Raw genomic sequence first — 22,385 nt, 5'->3', positions numbered from 1 at the left:
TGGAGCAGGCTCAGCTCTAGAGCGGCACACGCACTGAATGGAGCAGGCTCAGCTCTGGAGCGGGAACACGTACTGAATGGAGCAGGCTCAGCTCTGGAGCCAGCACACACATTGAATGGAGCAGGCTCAGCTCTGCATCGATCTCTTTACATGGAGATTGGATGGTGCCAAGGGTCTCCCTGTCATCCATATTAGACAGCTGGCAACATTTCTCTATTGTATGCAAGGCAAATTTAAGGTTTTCAGAATCCATTCACCTTAGACAAAGGAATGAAAATTAACTTTTTAGAGCATTGATTTACATGGACGGGAGCCATCCCAAAATAGCTTTTCATACCTTACAGCAACCAAAGTGAAATGGTGGCGTAAGTTTTCCAAATATTAGTGTATACAATGTGTCGGTAACTAAATAAACAAAAATAAATCAGACCCTGTCTCGACATATAGGGCTACCAAATTTGTTGGATTTCACCTTCCTAAAGGAAACTTATGTCAAATATGATATTAACCTGCAGATATGAGGTTAATCTGCAGGTTTATAGCTGTGCGTCTGCCGCATTGAAAGCCCATCTACAGGGAGGAAAGGCACTTCAGTTCAACCCAGGACCCCAGCGCTGCAGTGCTAACCACTGAGCCACCGTGCTGCTCATAGATTTCAGGTTATAGCTCACTAATGAAGCAGCACAAAAACAAAAGATTTAACACCAAATTCAGGAGAACAGAGGCATTTACACTAGGTAAAACAGACTTGATTTATTAATACTGAAGTTGTACACATGAAGGCGTGCAGGATTAAGATGCACCTGATGATCACAAGGGTCCCCTATGGGGAACTAAAAAAAAAAAAAAAGGAAAATTTAAGGGAATCTGTCAGCAGGTTTTTGCTATCTAATCCGAGAACATGCATGATTTAGAGGCAAGAGAGCCTGTGTTATGTCACTTACTGGGCTGCTTGGTGCAGATTTGATAGAATCCCTGTTTCTTCTGTTGTAGATGTAACAGTGTTCAAAATGTTGACCTACACCACTGATTGTACACAGGAAGCTGCCATTGTCAGAAAGCTGCCAATCAGTGATAGTAATGTGGTTACACAGATCAGCTTAACTGCTCTGCACGAGACCTAGTCAGACAGTGATAATCTCCTGCTGATATAACACATTGTATTGGAACTACAGCACACAGCCAAATAAGTGGCACATCCCTGGAATCAGGCTCTCTTGCCCTAGATCATGCAGTTTTCAGATTACATAGCAAAAGCCTGCTGACAGATTCCCTTTAAACAGTAAAAATAAATGAAAACTCAAATCACCCGCTTTTCCTTCTTTAAAAAATAAGGAAATTAAAAAGATAAACATTTTTATTGCCACAGCTGCAAAAAGTCCATTCTGTGAAAATAAATTATTTATTGTGTACAATGAACACCATAAAACCAAAAAAAATCAGAATGTTAGCCATTTTTAAGCTGTCGCACTTCCTCCAAGGATGCAATAAAAAGTTATCAGGACATTGTAAATGGTGTGAAGAAAAACAACGCCTGTTGTCAAAAAACAAGTTCTCACACAGCTTTATAGATGTCAAAATAAATAGCTACGGGTCCCAGAAAATGGTGAAAGAAGCCAAATTTCTGACTTATTTTTAACCACTTAAATTAAAAAAAAATATACAAGATTGGTATCAGGTCAATACTCATTAAAAAAATAATGGGAAAATTGCTTATTTTGTCAGCAATTGACGGTAACGGCACTTGGAATTTATTTTCCATTTTTTAAAATGAATGGTGCACTTCATATCTAGAACTTGGCAGGAACAAACAAGTCTTTATACCGCTATGTTGGTGGAAAAATTAAAAAGTTATGGCTCTTGAAAGAAAGGAAGAAAAAACTAGTGCAAAAATGAAAATTGGCCATGGCGGGAAGAGGGTAATGCTTTTATTCTAATTATAATAAATAATATGTACTCATTAGATATTTCTTTTGTTTGTTGTGTAGGACATTGTTCATCTCCACGTATGTCTTCTTTTGAATTCTGATCAGATTTATTGACAATGGACAAGAACAGAAATCGCATAACTGAGCAAATATTAAACCTCACATTGGAGATCATCTACTTGCTGACCGGAGAGGTGAGGGGTGCTGGAAATGTTCCAATAACATCTATATTCCTATCTATAGTAATGGGGAAGAATGATCCCTTGTTTGGTGGGACGTTCTAGTCATATGGTTCTTATCTGTGTTACTAGATTTCTGTGTTCCATGTCCACAAAACCATTATTCTCACAGTTTGGCTAAGTCTTCCCTTAAAAGGGGTATTCTCAAGTTTTCTCATGAGCAACTTACGGTTCTACCATCTCCTTACTTCCGGTCTGTTTGTGCACAGGCACTTCTCTTTCAGCTCATGAGCTCCTACCTGCTACAACACATTAACAATCTGTCAGGTTTCTGAGTAATCAACCAAAGTATATATAAGCTGCCTGGACATAGCCAAATCTATAGATATATGTGAATAGTTAAAACTTACATTATTTATTGAAAATAATTAAAATAAATATCTAAAAAACCGGGAAAACCTCAAGAGTAGTGTTGAGCATTCCGATACTGCAAATATCGGGTATCGGCCGATAATCGCGGTATCGGAATTCCGATACCTAGTTCCGATACTTTCAGTATATCGAATACCGGAATCGGAAGTTCCCATAGTACAATGAGCCAGTTTGATTTAATTCAGCCAATGAGGAATCCTAAGAAGTGTGGGCACATCCTGTTCTGCATGTAAGTAAGGGCATGACTTTGATTGGCTGCTGAAATGATGTCATGATGCACTATAAAAGCCGCCGCCATTTTGGGTTCACTCTGCTGTGAATTCAGTTAGGGACAGGACGCTGCTGCTCTGACTGAGGGATAGTTTGAGATAGCGATTTGCTTCATTGTGCTTTACCCAGGCTAATTTAGCAACCACTGTGTGAGAATCTTGTTTTTGCCTTGCAGCGCTGTTCACGGCTGTCTGCAAGGTCTCTGTGTGAGTGTAGCTCACGCTGTAGCCTGTTCAGCAGCCACAGCTGGTTGTAGTCAGTTCAGAGTGCGTCACAGCCTCATACTGTTCCATTGTCCTTTTTTCAATTCGTGCTGCCTGCTGCACATTTTTTCTGATTTATCCTATTAGTGGGTCTATTAGTGGGTTTCCATCCATATCCTGCTAGATTGTGGAAAAACACTATATAGGAGTACATAGAGGATCTTTTTTGGCCTTGCAGCGCTGTTCACGGCTGTCTGCAAGGTCTCTGTGTGAGTGCAGCTCACGCTGTAGTCTGTTCTGCAGCCACAGCTGGTTGTAGTCAGCTCAGCGTGCGTCACTGCCTCATACTGTTCCTTTGTCCTTTTTTCAATTAGTGCTGCCTGCTGCACATTTTTCCAGACTTATCCTATTAGTGGGTTTCCATCCATATCCTGCTAGATTGCGGAAAAACACTATATAGGAGTACATAGAGGAGCCTTTCTGCAGCCTTGTGCCCTGCAGCCCCAGCCAGATTAGTATTAGCCTGTTTTTTGGAGCCTCATCTATTGCATTGTAGGTTACCTTCCTGCATTGTAATCGCTTCAAAACGTTTGTGATATGATCGGTTTTACATCTTTGGGCACATCCAGTGTCTTTTTGTGAAAAAAACAAAAAGTTAATAAAGTTCACCAAACACTCCACTTTACAGTTGTGTAGGCCACATTCCACATTAGCTCATATTAAAGTCTAGTCCACACTTTATAAAATTAGTGTTTGTTATACCTGTTAGCAGCTGTTCAGGAATAAGCACACTAAGCCCTTAGTACTTTTCTGCCTATCTTTATCAGTCTAACAAGATGAAGAAGGCAGGGAGTAAGGCATGTGGTCGTGGGCGTGGAGTTTCTGCAGGGAGAGGACGTGGGGATTCTGTGCCTGCTGCGGGCACCGCTGACTCATCATCATCCCCCAGTTTTAGCAGGGAACAGTCCTTCATGCGCAGCTTTGTAGGAGCTCGCCGTACCCCACTGCTGCGGGACAAACAAATTGAAGCCGTTGTCGGATGGATGGCAGCTAACGCATTGGACTTCAATTAGTGCCACATCCTCTCAGGCACAGAGCACTGAAGAGCACCCATCTGTCTCTTCACCACCTGCCAAATTGCCCAGGCAGTCAGAGAGCCCAGGAAAGGAGCCATCTCTACTTCTGTTCTCTGAATCTCTTGGCTTGGAAAGAGGGGGCCAGTCAAGCAGCATTCGAGAAACTGGAGAAGAGGCAGTATGCAGTGATGCGCAACAGCTTTGTCTCCAAGAATCCAAAGAGGCGGGTGGGCTAGTGCCTACGGTCAGCATACCTCAGTACGCATCAGATGATGAGACTCAGGTGCCACTTTCTGGTGCGTACTGTGCTGCCGAGACTGCCCAGGAAAAGCAGTTGTTGGAAAAGGGTAGTGTAGATGATGAGGTCCTTGACCCATCATGGCGTGAGGTACAGGAAAGTGGTGGGAGCAGCTCTGAGGAAGAGATTTCCCGAATGGCCCAAAAAGGAGGGAGAGGGAGGGGGAAGACTGCGTTGCCTGCAGCCTCCACTTCGGCACCCATTAGGAGCATGCCTCTTCCAAAAGCCAAAACGGGCGCTCCCAAGACTTGCAGTGCCTGGTCCTTTTTTGACACAGTTGCAGATGACATTTGCTTTGTCAAATGCAAGCTGTGTAATCAGAAAAGTCAAAAGAGGGAAAAGTGTCAGCAACCTCAATACCACAAATATGTGGAAACATGTGCGGACCAAGCATGTGGTGGAGTTACAAAAACACAATGAAGACCTAGGCCAACCTACAGCGGCACCTACCACCTCTTCAGCTCGTGTTGTAACCTCTTCCTCCAGCTCACACACAGCTGGTTCGGTGTTGTGGATTCTGTTTGTGGGCTCCCTCTGGTGGTTACTGCTGGTACTGGGTGACTTTGGTGGGTTGCGGCCTTGGGTTTCCACCTGTCCATCAGTGGCTGGGTGTTTCCTATTTTACCTGGCCTTTCTGTCATTTCCCTTGCCGGCTATCAATGTATTCAGATGTGCTCTGTTTGGTTCCTGCCTACCTGCTCCCAGATCTTTCAGGATAAGCTAAGTGCTGATTTTCAGTTGTTTGGTTTTTTTGTCCAGCTTGCTTATTATGTCTCTATGCTAGCTGGTAGCTCTAGTGGACTGAGGTTCTCCCCATGTGCCATGAGTTGGCACATGGGTTCTTGTAATCTCAGGATGGTTTTTTTGATTAGGGTTTTTTGCTGACCGCTCAGTCCCCTTTTGTATAGTTCTGCTTTCTAGTTTACAGCGGGCCTCAATTTGCTAAAACTATATATATCATCTCTATGTGTGTGCCTTCCTCTTATTTCACCGTCAATACATGTGGGGGGCAACTATATCTTTTGGGGTTCATTCCGCTGGAGGCAAGTGAGGTCTTTATTTTCTCTGCAGTGCTAGTTAGCTCTTAGGCTGGTGCGTGGCGTCTAGAACCAACGTAGGCACGCTCCCTGGCTATCTCTAGTTGCGTTTGTCAGGCGTAGGGCAGCGGTCAGCCCAGGTTCCATCACCCTAGAGCTCGTCCGTAATATATTTGTACTTTGCTTGTCCTGTGCTATCCCTAGCCATTGGGATTCATGACAGTTCGGCTTCCTCACAGGATCGCCATGGAAGAACCTCTGGCACTGTTGGACAGAGACACAGTGTAATTCCACCCACAGCACCACGTACCCTGTCATCCTCACACTCCCAGGCCAGTCTACAGCCATCGGTAGCACAGGCATGGGAGAAAAGGCGCCCATACTCGGCAAACCACCCCCGAGCACAGGCTCTGAATGCTGGCATTGCAAAACTACTGTCCCTTGAAATGCTATCATTCAGGCTGGTGGAGACTGACACCTTCCGTAACTTCGTGGCATTGGCAGTCCCACAATACAACGTGCCCAGCCGCTTTTATTTCAGCAGGCAAGCCGTCCCTGCCCTACACAAGCATGTGGAGGGAAAAATTAAACGTGCGCTACTAAACGCTGTCAGTAGCAAGGTCCACCTCACCACCGATGCGTGGACCAGTCACCATGGACAGGGACGATACCTTTCCCTCACTGCCCATTGGGTAAATGTTGTGGAGCCGGGGACAGATCTTGAGAGTGGCGCTGTACGTGTTCTGCCAACTCCAAGGATTGCAGGAATCCAGTCTGTACACATTGACTCCTCCTCATACTCCAGTTCCTCAGAATCACCGCTGCAGGAGCCGTTACAGTCTACCTACACACGCTTACCTGTTACGACCAATATGAGCACAGCCGTGGCCAAACGTCAACAGGCCGTATTGAAAATAATTTCTTTGGGGAATCGAAGCCACACAGCGCAGGAGCTCCGGAATGCCACCAAGCAGGAGAGCGACGTGTGGTTTGTGCCAGCGAATCTCCAACCATGCATGGTAGTGTGTGACAACGGCCGAAATCTGGTGGCAGCTCTGGGCCTAGGCAACCTCACTCATATCCCATGTCTGGCACATGTGCTCAACTTGGTTGTGCAGAGGTTTTTGAGGGACTATCCGGATCTTGATGCACTGCTGCACAAGGTCTGCCTAGAGTGCGCTCACTTGCGGTGTTCCAGTATGGCAAGATCGCGTATTGCAGATCTCCAGCGCCGATTCCGCCTTCCGGAACATCGCATCATATGTGACCTACCAACCAGGTGGAATTCAACGTTACATATGTTGGAGCGGTTGTGTGAGCAGCAGGCAGCAGTAATGGAGTACCAGCTGCATCAGGCGCAAACAAGTCGCATTGCGCACCGTTCACACTTCACCACCACTGAGTGGGCCTCTATGAAGGACATCTGCCACGTTTTTGCGTGCCTTCGATGATTCCACGCAGATGGTGAGTGCAGATGATGCACTAGTCAGCATGACTGTCCCCCTTATCTGCCTGCTTGAAAAAACACTGCAAGCACTAAGGGATGAGGTTGTGGAAGAGGTGGAGGATGAAGAGTCACAAACGCCATCTGCTTCTGGACAGTATGTGCAACGTGGTTCCTCACAAAGGCCTAGGCAGGGGACACTTTGTGAGGAGGAGTCAATGGAGGAGGAAGACATCTGTCCGGAGGAGGGAGTTACACAATGCTCCAGTAGTCAGTATGTAGAGTGAGGGTGGGGTGATGCAGAGCAGGCAGAGATGACGCCTCAAGCAGGGGACAGCGTTTCTTGGCCAGTTGGCAGTCTGCAGCACATGGTTGATTTCATGCTGCAGTGCCTGAGAAACGACCGCCGCATCGCCCACATTCTCAACACGGCTGATTATTGGGTGTACTGTTATGACCCCAGTGGACAGGGTCTCAGAGGAACGTGTAAGTCTGCAAGATACAAAAATCCAGCTCATAGGGCTGTGGTAACTGGGTTGACCAAATAGCTAATCCTAACGCCAACACTAGAAGTAGCCGGGGATCATGCCTACGGAGATCGCTAGATGACTCGCGCCAGCCGGAGAATCTAACTACCCCTAGGAGAAGAAAACAAAGACCTCTCTTGCCTCCAGAGAAAGGGACCCCAAAGCAAGATACAAGCCCCCCACAAATAATAACGGTGAGGTAAGAGGAAATGACAAACACAGAAATGAACCAGGTTTCAGCAAAGAGAGGCCAGCTTACTAATAGCAGAATATAGCAAGATAACTTATCTGGTCAACAAAAACCCTATAAAAATCCACGCTGGAGATTCAAGAACCCCCGAACCGTCTAACGGTCCGGGGGGAGAACACCAGCCCCCTAGAGCTTCCAGCAAAGGTCAGGATACAGATAGGAACAAGCTGGACAAAAATACCAAACAAAACAAAAGCAAAAAGCAAAGAAGCAGACTTAGCTTGAAAAACAGGAACCAGGATCAGAGGACAAGAGCACAACAGATTAGCTCTGATTTCAACGATGCCAGGCATTGAACTGAAGGTCCAGGGAGCTTATATAGCAACGCCCCTGAACTAACGGCCCAGGTGAGGATATAGGAAAAGACAGACGCTCCAGAGTCAAATCACTAATGACCACTAGAGGGAGCAAAAAGCAAAATCACAACAGTACCCCCCCCTTAGTGAGGGGTCACCGAACCCTCACCACGACCACCAGGGCGATCAGGATGAGCGGCGTGAAAGGCACGAACTAAATCGGCCGCATGAACATCAGAGGCGACCACCCAGGAATTATCTTCCTGACCATAGCCCTTCCACTTGACCAGGTACTGAAGCCTCCGCCTGGAGAGACGAGAATCCAAGATCTTCTCCACCACGTACTCCAACTCGCCCTCAACCAACACCGGAGCAGGAGGCTCAGCAGAAGGAACCACAGGCACAACGTACCGCCGCAACAAGGACCTATGAAACACGTTGTGGATAGCAAACGACACAGGAAGATCCAGGCGAAAGGATACAGGATTAAGAATTTCCAATATCTTGTAAGGACCAATAAAACGAGGTTTAAACTTGGGAGAGGAAACCTTCATAGGAACAAAGCGGGAAGAAAGCCACACCAAATCCCCAACACGTAGTCGGGGACCCACACCGCGGCGGCAGTTGGCAAAGCGCTGAGCCCTCTCCTGTGACAACTTCAAGTTGTCCACCACAAGATTCCAGATCCGCTGCAACCTATCCACCACAGAATCCACCCCAGGGCAGTCAGAAGGTTCCACATGACCCGAAGAAAAACGAGGGTGGAAACCAGAGTTGCAGAAAAACGGCGAAACCAAGGTGGCGGAACTAGCCCGATTATTAAGGGCAAACTCAGCTAACGGCAAGAAGGTCACCCAATCGTCCTGATCAGCAGAGACAAAACACCTCAAATAAGCCTCCAAAGTCTGATTAGTTCGCTCCGTCTGTCCATTAGTCTGAGGATGGAAAGCAGATGAAAACGACAAGTCAATGCCCATCCTACTACAAAAGGATCGCCAGAATCTGGAAACTAACTGGGATCCTCTGTCTGACACAATATTCTCAGGGATGCCGTGCAAACGAACCACGTTCTGGAAAAACACAGGAACCAGATCGGAAGAGGAAGGCAGCTTAGGCAAAGGAACCAAATGGACCATCTTGGAGAAGCGATCACATATCACCCAGATAACAGACATGCCCTGAGACACCGGAAGATCAGAAATGAAATCCATGGAGATATGTGTCCAAGGTCTCTTAGGGACTGGCAAGGGCAAGAGCAACCCGCTGGCACGAGAACAGCAAGGCTTAGCTCGAGCACAAGTCCCACAGGACTGTACAAATGACCGTACATCCCTAGACAAGGAAGGCCACCAAAAGGATCTGGCCACCAGATCTCTGGTGCCAAAAATTCCTGGGTGACCTGCCAACACCGAGGAATGAACCTCGGAAATGACTCTGCTGGTCCACTTATCAGGCACAAACAGTCTGTCAGGTGGACAAGAATCAGGCCTATCAGCCTGAAATCTCTGCAACACACGTCGCAGATCTGGAGAAATAGCTGACAAGATAATACCATCCTTAAGAATACCAACAGGTTCAGCGACTCCAGGAGCATCAGGCACAAAGCTCCTGGAAAGAGCATCGGCCTTCACATTCTTTGAACCTGGTAAATACGAGACAACAAAGTCAAAACGGGAGAAAAACAATGACCAGCGGGCCTGTCTAGGATTCAGGCGTTTAGCAGACTCGAGATACATCAGATTTTTGTGATCAGTCAAGACCACCACACGATGCTTAGCACCCTCGAGCCAATGACGCCACTCCTCAAATGCCCATTTCATGGCCAACAACTCCCGATTGCCCACATCATAATTTCGCTCCGCAGGCGAAAACTTCCTAGAGAAAAAGGCGCAAGGTCTCATAACAGAGCAACCAGGGCCTCTCTGCGACAAAACGGCCCCTGCTCCAATCTCTGAAGCATCCACCTCAACTTGAAAGGGAAGCGAGACATCAGGCTGGCACAAAACAGGCGCCGAAGTAAACCGACGTTTCAACTCCTGGAAAGCCTCCACGGCAGCAGGAGCCCAATTAACCACATCGGAGCCCTTCTTGGTCATATCCGTCAAAGGTTTCACAATGCTAGAAAAGTTAGCGATAAAACGACGGTAGAAGTTAGCGAAACCCAAGAACTTCTGAAGACTCTTAACTGACGAGGGCTGAGTCCAATCAAGAATAGCTCGGACCTTGACTGGGTCCATCTCCACAGCAGAAGGGGAAAAAATGAACCCCAAAAAGGGAACCTTCTGTACACCAAAAAGACACTTTGAGCCCTTGACAAACAAAGAATTTTCACGCAAAATTTTAAAGACCATCCTGACCTGCTCCACATGCGAGTCCCAATTATCAGAAAAAAACAGAATATCATCCAGATAAACGATCAGAAATTTATCCAGATAGTTCCGGAAAATGTCATGCATAAAGGACTGAAAAACTGAAGGGGCATTAGAGAGCCCAAAAGGCATCACCAAGTACTCAAAATGACCTTCGGGCGTATTGAATGCGGTTTTCCATTCATCCCCTTAATGCGCACAAGGTTGTGCGCACCACGAAGGTCTATCTTGGTAAACCACTTGGCACCTTTAATCCGGGCAAACAAGTCAGACAACAGCGGCAAAGGATACTGAAATTTGACAGTGATCTTATTTAAAAGCCGATAGTCAATACAAGGCCTCAAAGATCCGTCCTTTTTAGCCACAAAAAAGAATCCCGCACCAAGAGGGGAAGAAGACGGACGGATGTGTCCTTTCTCCAGAGACTCCTTGATATATGAACGCATAGCGGTATGTTCAGGTATCGACAGATTAAACAGTCTTCCCTTAGGAAATTTACTGCCTGGAATCAAATCTATTGCACAGTCACATTCCCTATGAGGAGGCAATGCACTGGACCTGGACTCGCTAAAGACATCCTGATAATCAGACAAGTACTCCGGAACTTCCGAAGGCGTAGAAGAAGCAATAGACACAGGCAGGGAATCCTCATGAATACCACGACAGCCCCAACTAGACACTGACATAGCCTTCCAGTCAAGGACTGGATTATGGGTCTGTAACCATGGCAGCCCCAAAACAACCAAATCATGCATTTTATGTAGAACGAGAAAACGTATCACCTCGCGGTGTTCAGGAGTCATGCACATGGTAACCTGTGTCCAATACTGCGGCTTATTTTCTGCCAATGGCGTAGCATCAATACCCCTAAGAGGGATAGGATTTTCTAATGGTTCAAGAATAAAACCACAGCGCTTAGCAAATGAGATATCCATAAGACTCAGGGCAGCACCTGAATCTACAAACGCCATGACAGGATAAGATGACAGTGAGCAAATCAAAGTTACAGACAGAATAAACTTAGGATGCAAATTACCAACGGTGACAGGACTAACAACCTTAGATATACGTTTAGAGCATGCTGAGATAACATGTGTAGAATCACCACAGTAGTAGCACAAGCCATTCCGGCGTCTATGAATTTTCCTCTCATTTCTAGTCAGGATTCTATCACATTGCATCAAATCAGGTGTCCGTTCAGACAACACCATGAGGGAATTTGCGGTTTTTCTATCACATTGCATCACATCAGGTGTCTGTTCAGACAACAACATGAGGGAATTTGCGGTTTTGCGCTCCCGCAACCGCCGGTCAATTTGAATAGCCAGGGACATGGTATCATTCAGACCTGTGGGAATGGGAAAACCCACCATAACATTCTTAATGGCCTCAGAAAGGCCATTTCTAAAATTAGCGGCCAGTGCACACTCGTTCCAATGTGTCAGCACGGACCATTTCCGAAATTTTTGGCAATACACCTCAGCCTCGTCCTGGCCCTGAGACATAGCCAGCAAGGCTTTCTCTGCCTGAATCTCAAGATTGGGTTCCTCATAAAGTAAACCGAGCGCCAGAAAAAACGCATCAATATCAGCCAATGCCGGATCTCCTGGCGCCAACGAAAAAGCCCAATCCTGAGGGTCACCCCGTAAGAATGAAATAACAATTTTTACTTGTTGAGCAGAGTCTCCAGACGAACAAGGTTTCAGGGACAAAAATAATTTACAATTATTCCTGAAATTCCTAAACTTAAATCGGTCTCCTGAAAACAGTTCAGGAATTGGAATCTTGGGTTCAGACCTAGGATTTCTGGTAACATAATCTTGTATACCCTGCACACGAGCGGCAAGCTGGTCCACACTTGTAATCAAGGTCTGGACATTCATGTCTGCAGCAAGCTTAAGCCACTCTGAGGTGAAGGGGAAAAGAAAAAAAAAATGAGAGAGGAAAAAAAAAAAACTCAAAATTTTCTTTCTTATAATCCCACTTCTGCAATGCATTAAACATTTAATACTGGCCTGGCATACTGTTATGACCCCAGTGGACAGGGTCTCAGAGGAACGTGTAAGTCTGCAAGATACAAAAATCCAGCTCATAGGGCTGTGGTAACTGGGTTGACCAAATAGCTAATCCTAACGCCAACACTAGAAGTAGCCGGGGATCATGCCTACGGAGATCGCTAGATGACTCGCGCCAGCCGGAGAATCTAACTACCCCTAGGAGAAGAAAACAAAGACCTCTCTTGCCTCCAGAGAAAGGGACCCCAAAGCAAGATACAAGCCCCCCACAAATAATAACGGTGAGGTAAGAGGAAATGACAAACACAGAAATGAACCAGGTTTCAGCAAAGAGAGGCCAGCTTACTAATAGCAGAATATAGCAAGATAACTTATCTGGTCAACAAAAACCCTATAAAAATCCACGCTGGAGATTCAAGAACCCCCGAACCGTCTAACGGTCCGGGGGGAGAACACCAGCCCCCTAGAGCTTCCAGCAAAGGTCAGGATACAGATAGGAACAAGCTGGACAAAAATACCAAACAAAACAAAAGCAAAAAGCAAAGAAGCAGACTTAGCTTGAAAAACAGGAACCAGGATCAGAGGACAAGAGCACAACAGATTAGCTCTGATTTCAACGATGCCAGGCATTGAACTGAAGGTCCAGGGAGCTTATATAGCAACGCCCCTGAACTAACGGCCCAGGTGAGGATATAGGAAAAGACAGACGCTCCAGAGTCAAATCACTAATGACCACTAGAGGGAGCAAAAAGCAAAATCACAACAGTGTACACCCTCCTAGATCCTCGCTACGGTGACAACTTACAAAGCCTCATAACACTGTTGACCCGGGAGCGTAAAATGCAAGAGTACCAAGATACACTGGTGCATTCCATCATGTTCTCCGTTCTACCCGAGAGCAGTGCTGCTAGTGCTTTACAAAGCAGCTCAGTGCGTGGAGGCATTGGAGGAAGCTCTGCACAAAGAGGGAGCAGAAGCAGTGCCTCAGCACCAGGCAAGACCAGTATGGCCCAACTGTGGCAAAGTTTTGTGTGCCCGCCACAAATGTCTACACCATCACAGACGGCTCCAGTCAGCAGGAGGCATCGCCGTGGCATGCGCTTAGGGATCAGCTGACGCCGCACAGTCTGAAGAAGGCGGAAGGAGATGAGTGAGAGGCGAAGATATGCACAGCGCATGCCCATGAATCCCAGCCCCGCAGTGTGAATAAATCAGCAGACACTGTGGGGCGGGATCTCGGGCAGCGCAGCCGCACAGGCGTAGTCAGCCTGACAACAAATGATGTCAGAAGACGGGCAGCGCTAACTTCGCATGCCCATGGGATAACATTACAGTGCAGGCTCCGGGACAGATTCAAACAACACTCAGGAGGCGGCGCCCGGCGCCAAGGGGGTAAGAATGACGGCTGTGCTGCGTCTCATTAAGAAGGAAAGTCCCACCTCCGGGACGGTTTCACGGTATGAGGGGATACATTTTATAAGTGTTTACTTCAGCGTGTGAAAGGAGCATAACTAAAAGAGCCACCTTTTCCTTGTGCAGCATATTAGTGCTGCACAAATGAAAAAATATATATACATAGTTATTAAGGTTGAAGGAAGACTTTAAGTCATCTAGTTCAACCCATAGCCTAACCTAACATGCCCTAACATGTTGATCCAGAGGAAGGCAAAAAAAAAACCATGTGGCCAAGAGTAAGCTCCACATTGGGGAAAAAAATTCCTTCCCGACTCCACATACGGCAATCAGACTAGTTCCCTGGAGCGACGCCCTATCAAGGAATCTAGTGTATATACCCTGTAACATTATACTTTTCCAGAAAGGTATCCAGTCCCCTCTTAAATTTAAGTAATGAATCACTCATTACAACATTATACGGCAGAGAGTTCCATAGTCTCACTGCTCTTACAGTAAAGAATCCGCGTCTGTTATTATGCTTAAACCTTTTTTCCTCCAGACGTAGAGGATGCCCCCTTGTCCCTGTCTCAGGGCTATGATTAAAAAGATCATCAGAAAGGTCTTTGTATTGACCCCTCATATATTTATACATTAACATAAGATCACCCCTTAGTCTTCGTTTTTCCAAACTAAATAGCCCCAAGTGTAATAACCTATCTTGGTATTGCAGACCCCCCAGTCCTCTAATAACCTTGGTCGCTCTTCTCTGCACCCGCTCCAGTTCAGCTATGTCTTTCTTATACACCGGAGACCAGAACTGTACACAGTATTCTAAGTGTGGTCGAACTAGTGACTTGTATAGAGGTATAATTATGTTCTCCTCATGTGCATCTATGCCTCTTTTAATGCATCCCATTATTTTATTTGCCTTTGTAGCAGCTGCCTGACACTGGCCACTGAATATGAGTTTGTCATCCACCCATACACCCAGAACTTTTTCATTGACGGTTTTGCCCAGAGTTTTAGAATTAAGCACATAGTTATTCATCTTATTACTTCTACCCAAGTGCATGACCTTACATTTATACCCATTAAAGCTCATTTGCCATTTGTCAGCCCAAGCTTCTAGTTTACATAAATCATCCTGTAATATAAAATTGTCCTCCTCTGTATTGATTACTCTGCAGAGTTTAGTGTCTTCTGCAAATATTGAAATTCTACTCTGAATGCCCCCTACAAGGTCATTAATAAATATGTTAAAAAGAAGAGAAGAGGGCCCAATACTGACCCCTGTGGTACCCCACTGCTAACCGCGACCCAGTCCGAGTGTGCTCCATTAATAACCACCCTTTGTTTCCTATCCCTGAGCCAGCTCTTAACCCACTTACACATATTTTCCCCTATCCCCATTATTCTCATTTTATGTATCAACCTTTTGTGTGGCACCGTATCAAAAGCTTTTGAAAAGTCCATATACACTATGTCCACTGCGTTCCCTTGGTCCAGTCCGAAACTTACCTCTTCATAGAAGCTGATCAGATTAGTCTGACAGGAACGGTCACTAGTAAACCCATGTTGATATTGGGTCATGAGGTTATTGCTCATCAGATGCCCCAGTATAGCATCCCTTAGAATGCCCTCCAGGAATTTACCCACAGTAGAGGTTAAACTTACTGGCCTATAATTTTCGAGTTCAGTTTTTGGCCCCTTTTTGAATATTGGCACCACATTTGCTATACGCCAGTCCTGTGGTACATTATTATGTAGTCTTTAAAGATTAAAAATAATGGTCTATCAATGACTGTACTTAATTCCTGCAGTACTCGGGGGTGTATCCCATCCGGGCCCGGAGATTTGTCAATTTTAGTGATTTTTAGACGCCGCCGTACTTCCTGCTGGGTTAAGCAGGTGACATTTAATGGGGAATTTTTATCACTAGTCATTTTGTCTGTCATGGGATTTTCTTGTGTAAATACTGATGAAAAAAAGTCATTTAGCATATTGGCTTTTTCCTCATCCTCATCCACCATTTCACCCAGATTATTTTTAAGGGGGCCAACACTATCATTTTTTAGTTTCTTACTATTTACGTAGTTAAAGAATATTTTGGGATTATTTTTACTCTCTCTGGCAATGAGTCTCTCTGTCTCAATCTTTTCTGCCTTGATTTGCTTTTTACAGTATTTAATTTTTTGTATTTATTTAATGCCTCATCACTACCTACTTCCTTTAATTCTCTAATTGCTTTCTTTTTGTCACTTATAGCGCCCCTTACAGCTCTATTTAGCCATATTGGTTTCCTCCTATTTCTAGTATGTTTATTCCCATACGGTATATACTGTGCACAGGTCCTATCCAGGATGCTAATAAACGTCTCCCATTTTCTTTGTGTATTTTTAAGTATCAAGATATCGTCCCAGTTAATTGCACCAAGATCCTCTCTCATCCGTTGGAAATTTGCCCTCCTGAAGTTTAGTGTCCTTGTAACCTCCCTACTACACATCTTATTAAAGGTTACATGAAAACTTATTTTGTGATCACTATTCCCCAAGTGACCCCCAACCCTTATATTTGATATGCGGTCTGGCCTGTTGGATAATATTAGGTCTAGCAGTGCCCCTCTTCTTGTTGGGTCCTGAACCAGTTGTGAAAGATAATTGTCTTTCATAGTTGTCAAAAACCGACTACCTTTGCTGGAACTGCAGCTTTCTGTTCCCCAATCTATTTCAGGGTAGTTGAAGTCCCCCATAATAATGACTTCTCCTTGAGTTGCAGCTTCATCTATTTGCTTTACGAGGATATTCTCCATTGCTTCCATTATTTTTGGAGATTTATAACAAACCCCTATCAGTAATTTAGGGGTGGCTCGTTTAGTTGCAAGCGCCTGGGGAGGGTTACAGGTTCCCTTTCTACTTGCTCCAATTAGGCCTCAGCCTACACTCTGTTTCTCCTGTAATCCCTGGGCTCCAACACCGCCAGTTGCTGCTCAGAAGTGTCTTTGGCACGGGTACTCCCTCCTGCCCAGCCTGGTTCCAGCACGCCAGCTGTTTCCGGGTAGTGTCAAGGTCACTTTGCCATCAATACGTTGTCCTGTCGGGTTGGGGTCAGGTTAGCCAACTCTATGGTGCCTGCAGTTTAGGTGCTTCCTATGTGGGCTGCGGGAACTGGCAATCAAGGCTGGTTTCGTAGTGCCAATAGGACAAGCTCCCCCTGTAGGACTGTGGGTTTTCGGTAACTATGGCCTTTTGGAATTTTTTCATGTGGACCTTCTGCTGCCTCTGAGTTCCAGCACCATTAGCTGGTTCTTTGGAAGACAATCTTGAATAGGTCCCCCTGGTTCCAAGGCAGAGCCTTTGGCTTAGGTGCCTCCTGTGATGCTGTAAGAATCAGGCTGCACTCAGATGTCATCCGAGTGCAGTCCAATTTGAGAGAGTAGATTCTAACGGGGAAAACGGAGAGTGGACCCACTGGACCGTGACGACGAACCCCTCTCGGACGAGCTGACCAGGTGGACCGCCCCCTATACAGGGAGTGTTAGGGGCAGGCCCGTGAGGGACTATCGCCACGGAAGCTGGAGGGTCGACAGAGATCAGAAAGGTAAACTGCAGGAACACAGGGACCGAAGGAAACAGAGGAGGAAACAGAGGGAATGGCAAGGAACTACTGAGACGAGGGAGAAGGTGGGAATGCTACAGAGACACGGAGGCTGACGAGACAATATGGAGACACAGAGGCTGACGGGAGCAAGGTAATGGTATAGGAGCCGGGCAGGTACTGAAGAGAAACAGGAACTGAAGGAACAAGGCAGGAACACAGGAAAAACAGGCAGGTACTGCAGAGAGAGGAGGAGTCCCAAGGTCAGAGAGCTAGGAACGCACAGAGACCACAGGTGACCAGAAGCACTTGTAAACACAAATGATCATCAGGCACAGAGGAGCAGCAGGAAGCAGCTTATATACCAGCGTGGGAGCTACTTCCGGGTTACAGTCCTCCAGGATGACGGAGAGGAGAGGAAGGAGCGCCAACAGAGGAATCAGATGTGCGCACGCGCAGAGCTGAATGCGCCGCGCGCGCGCACCCGGCGAGCTGCAGAGGCCGGGGGCGGGCGCTGCATGACAGTACCCCCGTCTTTACGCCCCTCCTTTTTAAGACTTGAAAGAAACCGGGACAAAATACGAGGGGCCTGAATGTTCTCACGAGGCTCCCAGGACCTCTCCTCAGGACCAAAACCTTTCCAGTCAACCAAAAACAAAGTTCTCCCTCTAAGTTTTTTCATGGCTAAAATGTCCCTAACTTCAAAGACATCATCCTCGGAAACAGGCGAAGGAGAACAAAGGTTAGAAGAATGAAACTGATTAAAAACTACGGGTTTAAGGAGAGACACATGAAAAGAATTAGAAATACGCAGAGAGGCAGGCAACTTAAGTTTGTAAGAAACGTCATTAATACGAGACAAAACTTCGAATGGACCAATATAGCGAGGACCCAGCTTATGTGAAGGAATTTTGAGACGGATAAATTTAGAAGAAACCCAAACCTTGTCCCCAGGATGGAATATAGGAGAATTGAGACGTCTTTTGTCCGCATGTCTCTTCATTCTGACTTGAGCCAACTCAAGGGCAGACTTGGTCTCCTGCCAGACCCTGGAGAACTCTCTAGACAGAAGATCAGCCGCTGGTACAGTAGAGACAGGAGGAACCGGAAGAGGAAGACCAGGATGTTGACCGTAGACGATAAAAAATGGAGATTTGTTAGTAGCCTCGCTGGAATGGTTATTGTAAGAAAACTCAGCCCATGGCAGCAAGTCAGACCAATCATTCTGATGGGAATTGGAAAAATGACGGAGATAAGTTACTAAGGTCTGATTAGTACGTTCCACCTGGCCATTGGACTGCGGATGGTAGGCCGAAGAAAAGTCAAGCGAAATGTTCATAGATTTGCAGAGGGATTTCCAGAAGCGGGCGGTGAATTGAACACCTCGGTCAGAAACAATATGCAAAGGAAGACCATGAAGACGAAAAATATGGTGAACAAAAATCTTTGCCAATTCGGGAGCAGAAGGCAAACCAGGTAGTGCAATGAAATGAGCCATCTTCCAGAAACGATCCCTGACCACGAAGATGACGGTACAACCAGATGAAGAAGGCAGGTCAGTGATGAAGTCCATCGATAAATGTTGCCACGGAGTGGAGGGTACCGGTAAAGGATGCAAAAGCCCAGAAGGTAGTTGCCTGGGAATTTTATTCTTGGCACAGGAAGGACAAGAGGCGACAAAACTTTGGACGTCCTTGGACAACGTAGGCCACCAGTAATAGCGAGAGATCAGACGGAGGTTTTTTTTGAGACCAACATGTCCAGCTAATTTGGAGGCATGACCCCAAAGTAAGACACGTTCTCGGTTCTCTTCAGCAACTAAGGTCTTACCCGGAGGCAATGAGGAAAGAGAGAGTGGAGCAACTGTGATGACTCTTGCAGGATCGATGATGTGCGTTGGTTCTTCTTCCATATCCACCGCTTGGAATGACCTAGACAGAGCATCGGCTCTGGAGTTTTTATCTCCTGGCCGGAAACGAAGTTCGAAGTCAAACCTGGCGAAAAACAAGGCCCACCTGGCCTGCCGAGGATTTAGTCTTTGTGCTGAGCGAATATATGCCAGATTCTTGTGATCTGTGTAAATTACAAAAGGATGTAAAGCCCCCTCCAAGAGGTACCGCCACTCCTCTAATGCCAACCTGATTGCCAAAAGTTATTTATCACCGATAGAATAATTCTTTTCAGAGGAGGAGAAGATCTTAGAGAAAAAACCACAGGGCACAAGACGACCAGAAGAGGATTTCTGCGAGAGCACAGCTCCAGCTCCAATTGCAGAAGCATCTACTTCAAGGATGAAGGGTTTATTGGCCACAGGACGATGAAGAATAGGAGCGGAGGCGAAGGCCTGCTTGATGGAGCGGAAAGCCTCTTCGGCCTCAGACGACCACAGATGAGGATTGGCACCCTTCCGAATCATGGAGGAGATTGGAGCAGAAAGAGAGGAAAAGTGAGGGATAAACTGCCGATAGTAGTTAGCAAATCCGAGAAATCGCTGAATTGCTTTCACTCCAAGAGGACGTGGCCAGTTGAGCACGGCAGAAACTTTTCCTGGATCCATACACAAACCAGCGTCGGAAATGATGAAACCCAAGAAGGGAAGAGATGACTGTTCGAAGACACATTTTTCCAGTTTTGCGTACAGCCGATTCTCTCTCAAACGCTGAAGTACTTGCCGTACATCTCTTCTGTGAGTAGACAGATCTGGAGAGAACACAAGGATATCGTCCAAGTACACTACAACACAGGTGTAAAGTAGATCCCGAAAAACATCATTTACAAACTCCTGGAAGACTGCGGGTGCGTTGCATAAACCGAATGGCATAACCAAATATTCATAATGACCATCTCTGGTATTAAACGCAGTCTTCCACTCGTCACTGGAACGGATACGGACCAAATTATAGGCTCCTCTGAGATCCAATTTGGTAAAGATTCGTGCTCCACGTAGACGATCAAAGAGTTCTGGTATGAGAGGAAGTGGGTACTTGTTCTTAATCGTGATAGTGTTGAGACCCCGATAGTCTATACATGGGCGAAGAGAACCGTCCTTCTTCTTAACGAAGAAGAACCCAGCTCCTGCAGGTGAGGAAGACTTTCGAATGAAGCCTCTGGCCAGATTCTCTTGGATATATTCGGACATGGCTTGAGTTTCGGTAGGAGACAATGGGTAAATACGTCCTCGAGGTGGAGTAGAACCAGGAACAAGGTCTATCGGGCAGTCATAAGAGCGGTGCGGCGGCAAGATCTCCGCCTCCTTCTTGTTAAAGACATCCGAGAAGGCGCAATAGGCTGGAGGAATTCCCATGGATTCCGAAGCAGACCGAAAGGAGGACGCAGGCTTGACAGGAAGCAGGCACCTGTTCAGACAAGACTGTCCCCACCGCAGAACATCTCCAGTGCGCCAGTCCAGAGTGGGTTCGTGATCTCTCAGCCAAGGAAGACCCAAAAGGAAAGAATGAGACAATGAAGGTAAAACATAGAAGGCCAGTTTCTCACGATGAAGAGCTCCTATCTGAAGTTCAAGTTCCTCCGTAACCAAGTTGACGGTCTCCCGCAAAGGCTGACCATCGACGGAAGCTATTTGTCTAGGAGTCTCCAAGGGTCTAACAGGTATCCCAAGCCTGTTAACAACCTCGAGCTGAACAAAGTTCCCAGCCGCTCCTGAATCAACATAAGCCTCCAGAGAAAAGTGACGGGAAACTAAATGTAGAATAACAGACAAAACCAGAGGTGGAGAGGAGTCGTAACCACCTAGGAAGGCCTCTCTTACCTGTCCTAGGTGGAGGCGTTTCCCGACCTCTGAGGACAGGCGCGTAAGAGATGAGAGGCACTGCCGCAGTAAAAACAGAGACCTTGTGCGAGTCTCTCCTTGCGGCGTTGCTCAGAAGACTTAAAGCAATCGACCTGCATGGGTTCAGGAGAAGATGAAGAAACAACCGGGGCTGTTTGAGAAAAAGAAGTCCCTAGAGCAATAGTGGTCTGGCGAAGAGGTCTCATTTCTCTGGCAAGTTCGCGAGTGCGCTCCTGAAAGCGCAGATCAATGCGTATGGCCAAGGAGATAAGATCATCCAAAGAGGTGGGAGTGTCCCGCCCTGCCAGCTCATCCTTAATCCGTGAAGACAAACCACGCCAAAATGCTCCAACCAAAGCCTCATTATTCCACCCAAGGTCTAAAGACAGAGTCCGGAAACGGATGGCGTACTGAGCTACAGAGAGAGTAGCCTGGCTGAGGTTAAAGAGGGATTCTGTGGTAGAGACCAGACGTCCAGGTTCATCAAAAACCTTGCGGAAGGTATCCAGGAACGGATTGAGTTGGGAGACCAAAGGATCATTACGCTCTCAGAGGGGATTAACCCACGCCAAAGCCTCACCCTCTAAATGGGATACTATAAAAACAACCTTAGCTCGATCGGTGGGATAAAGTAACGGAGACAATTCAAAATGCAACTGGCATTGATTAAGAAAGCCGCGGCACGCTTTAGGATCCCCACCATACCGAGGAGGTCTAGCAAGTCGGGGCGAGGGTTGTGGCGCAGAGACAGGAGTGGAGACAGAGGCCACACTCTGGAGGGCGAGAAGCCGATCATTAATAGAGGCCAAAAAATTCGAAATATGGGACTGAGTGTCCCGTAGTAGACCTAGCTCCAGCTGAAGGGCAACCAACTGCGGAGCAATACCAGGATCAGAAGGCTGAAAAGCCGCTAGGCGAGACTCCATATTTTTTAAAAACGACATGATCCTAGTCTGGTTTTCACGCAAAAAGAGTAAGTCTTTTTGAGTAGCGGAAACTCCAGCGGGGTCCATGGCCTGATGATACTGTGATGCTGTAAGAATCAGGCTGCACTCAGATGTCATCCGAGTGCAGTCCAATTTGAGAGAGTAGATTCTAACGGGGAAAACGGAGAGTGGACCCACTGGACCGTGACGACGAACCCCTCTCGGACGAGCTGACCAGGTGGACCGCCCCCTATACAGGGAGTGTTAGGGGCAGGCCCGTGAGGGACTATCGCCACGGAAGCTGGAGGGTCGACAGAGATCAGAAAGGTAAACTGCAGGAACACAGGGACCGAAGG

The 22,385-nt window shown here is 46.7% G+C and overlaps 1 protein-coding gene across 1 annotated transcript in view; it reads left to right on the top strand.

Annotated features, from left to right (window-relative positions):
* Positions 1 to 22,385, top strand: part of LOC143764874 (uncharacterized) — a 44,275-nt gene that overhangs the window by 6,762 nt on the left and 15,128 nt on the right. The window contains exon 2 of the mRNA XM_077250933.1: positions 1,989 to 2,122. Within this exon, the coding sequence (XP_077107048.1) occupies positions 2,045 to 2,122 (78 nt within the window). The 5' untranslated portion in view covers positions 1,989 to 2,044. The remainder of the gene's footprint in view (positions 1 to 1,988; positions 2,123 to 22,385) is intronic.

Source organism: Ranitomeya variabilis, chromosome 4 (assembly GCF_051348905.1).
Source record: "Ranitomeya variabilis isolate aRanVar5 chromosome 4, aRanVar5.hap1, whole genome shotgun sequence".
In the NCBI taxonomy this organism is placed as follows: domain Eukaryota; kingdom Metazoa; phylum Chordata; class Amphibia; order Anura; family Dendrobatidae; genus Ranitomeya; species Ranitomeya variabilis.
Note: the sequence above shows the minus strand (reverse complement) of the source record. Positions and strands in the feature narration are given on the sequence as shown.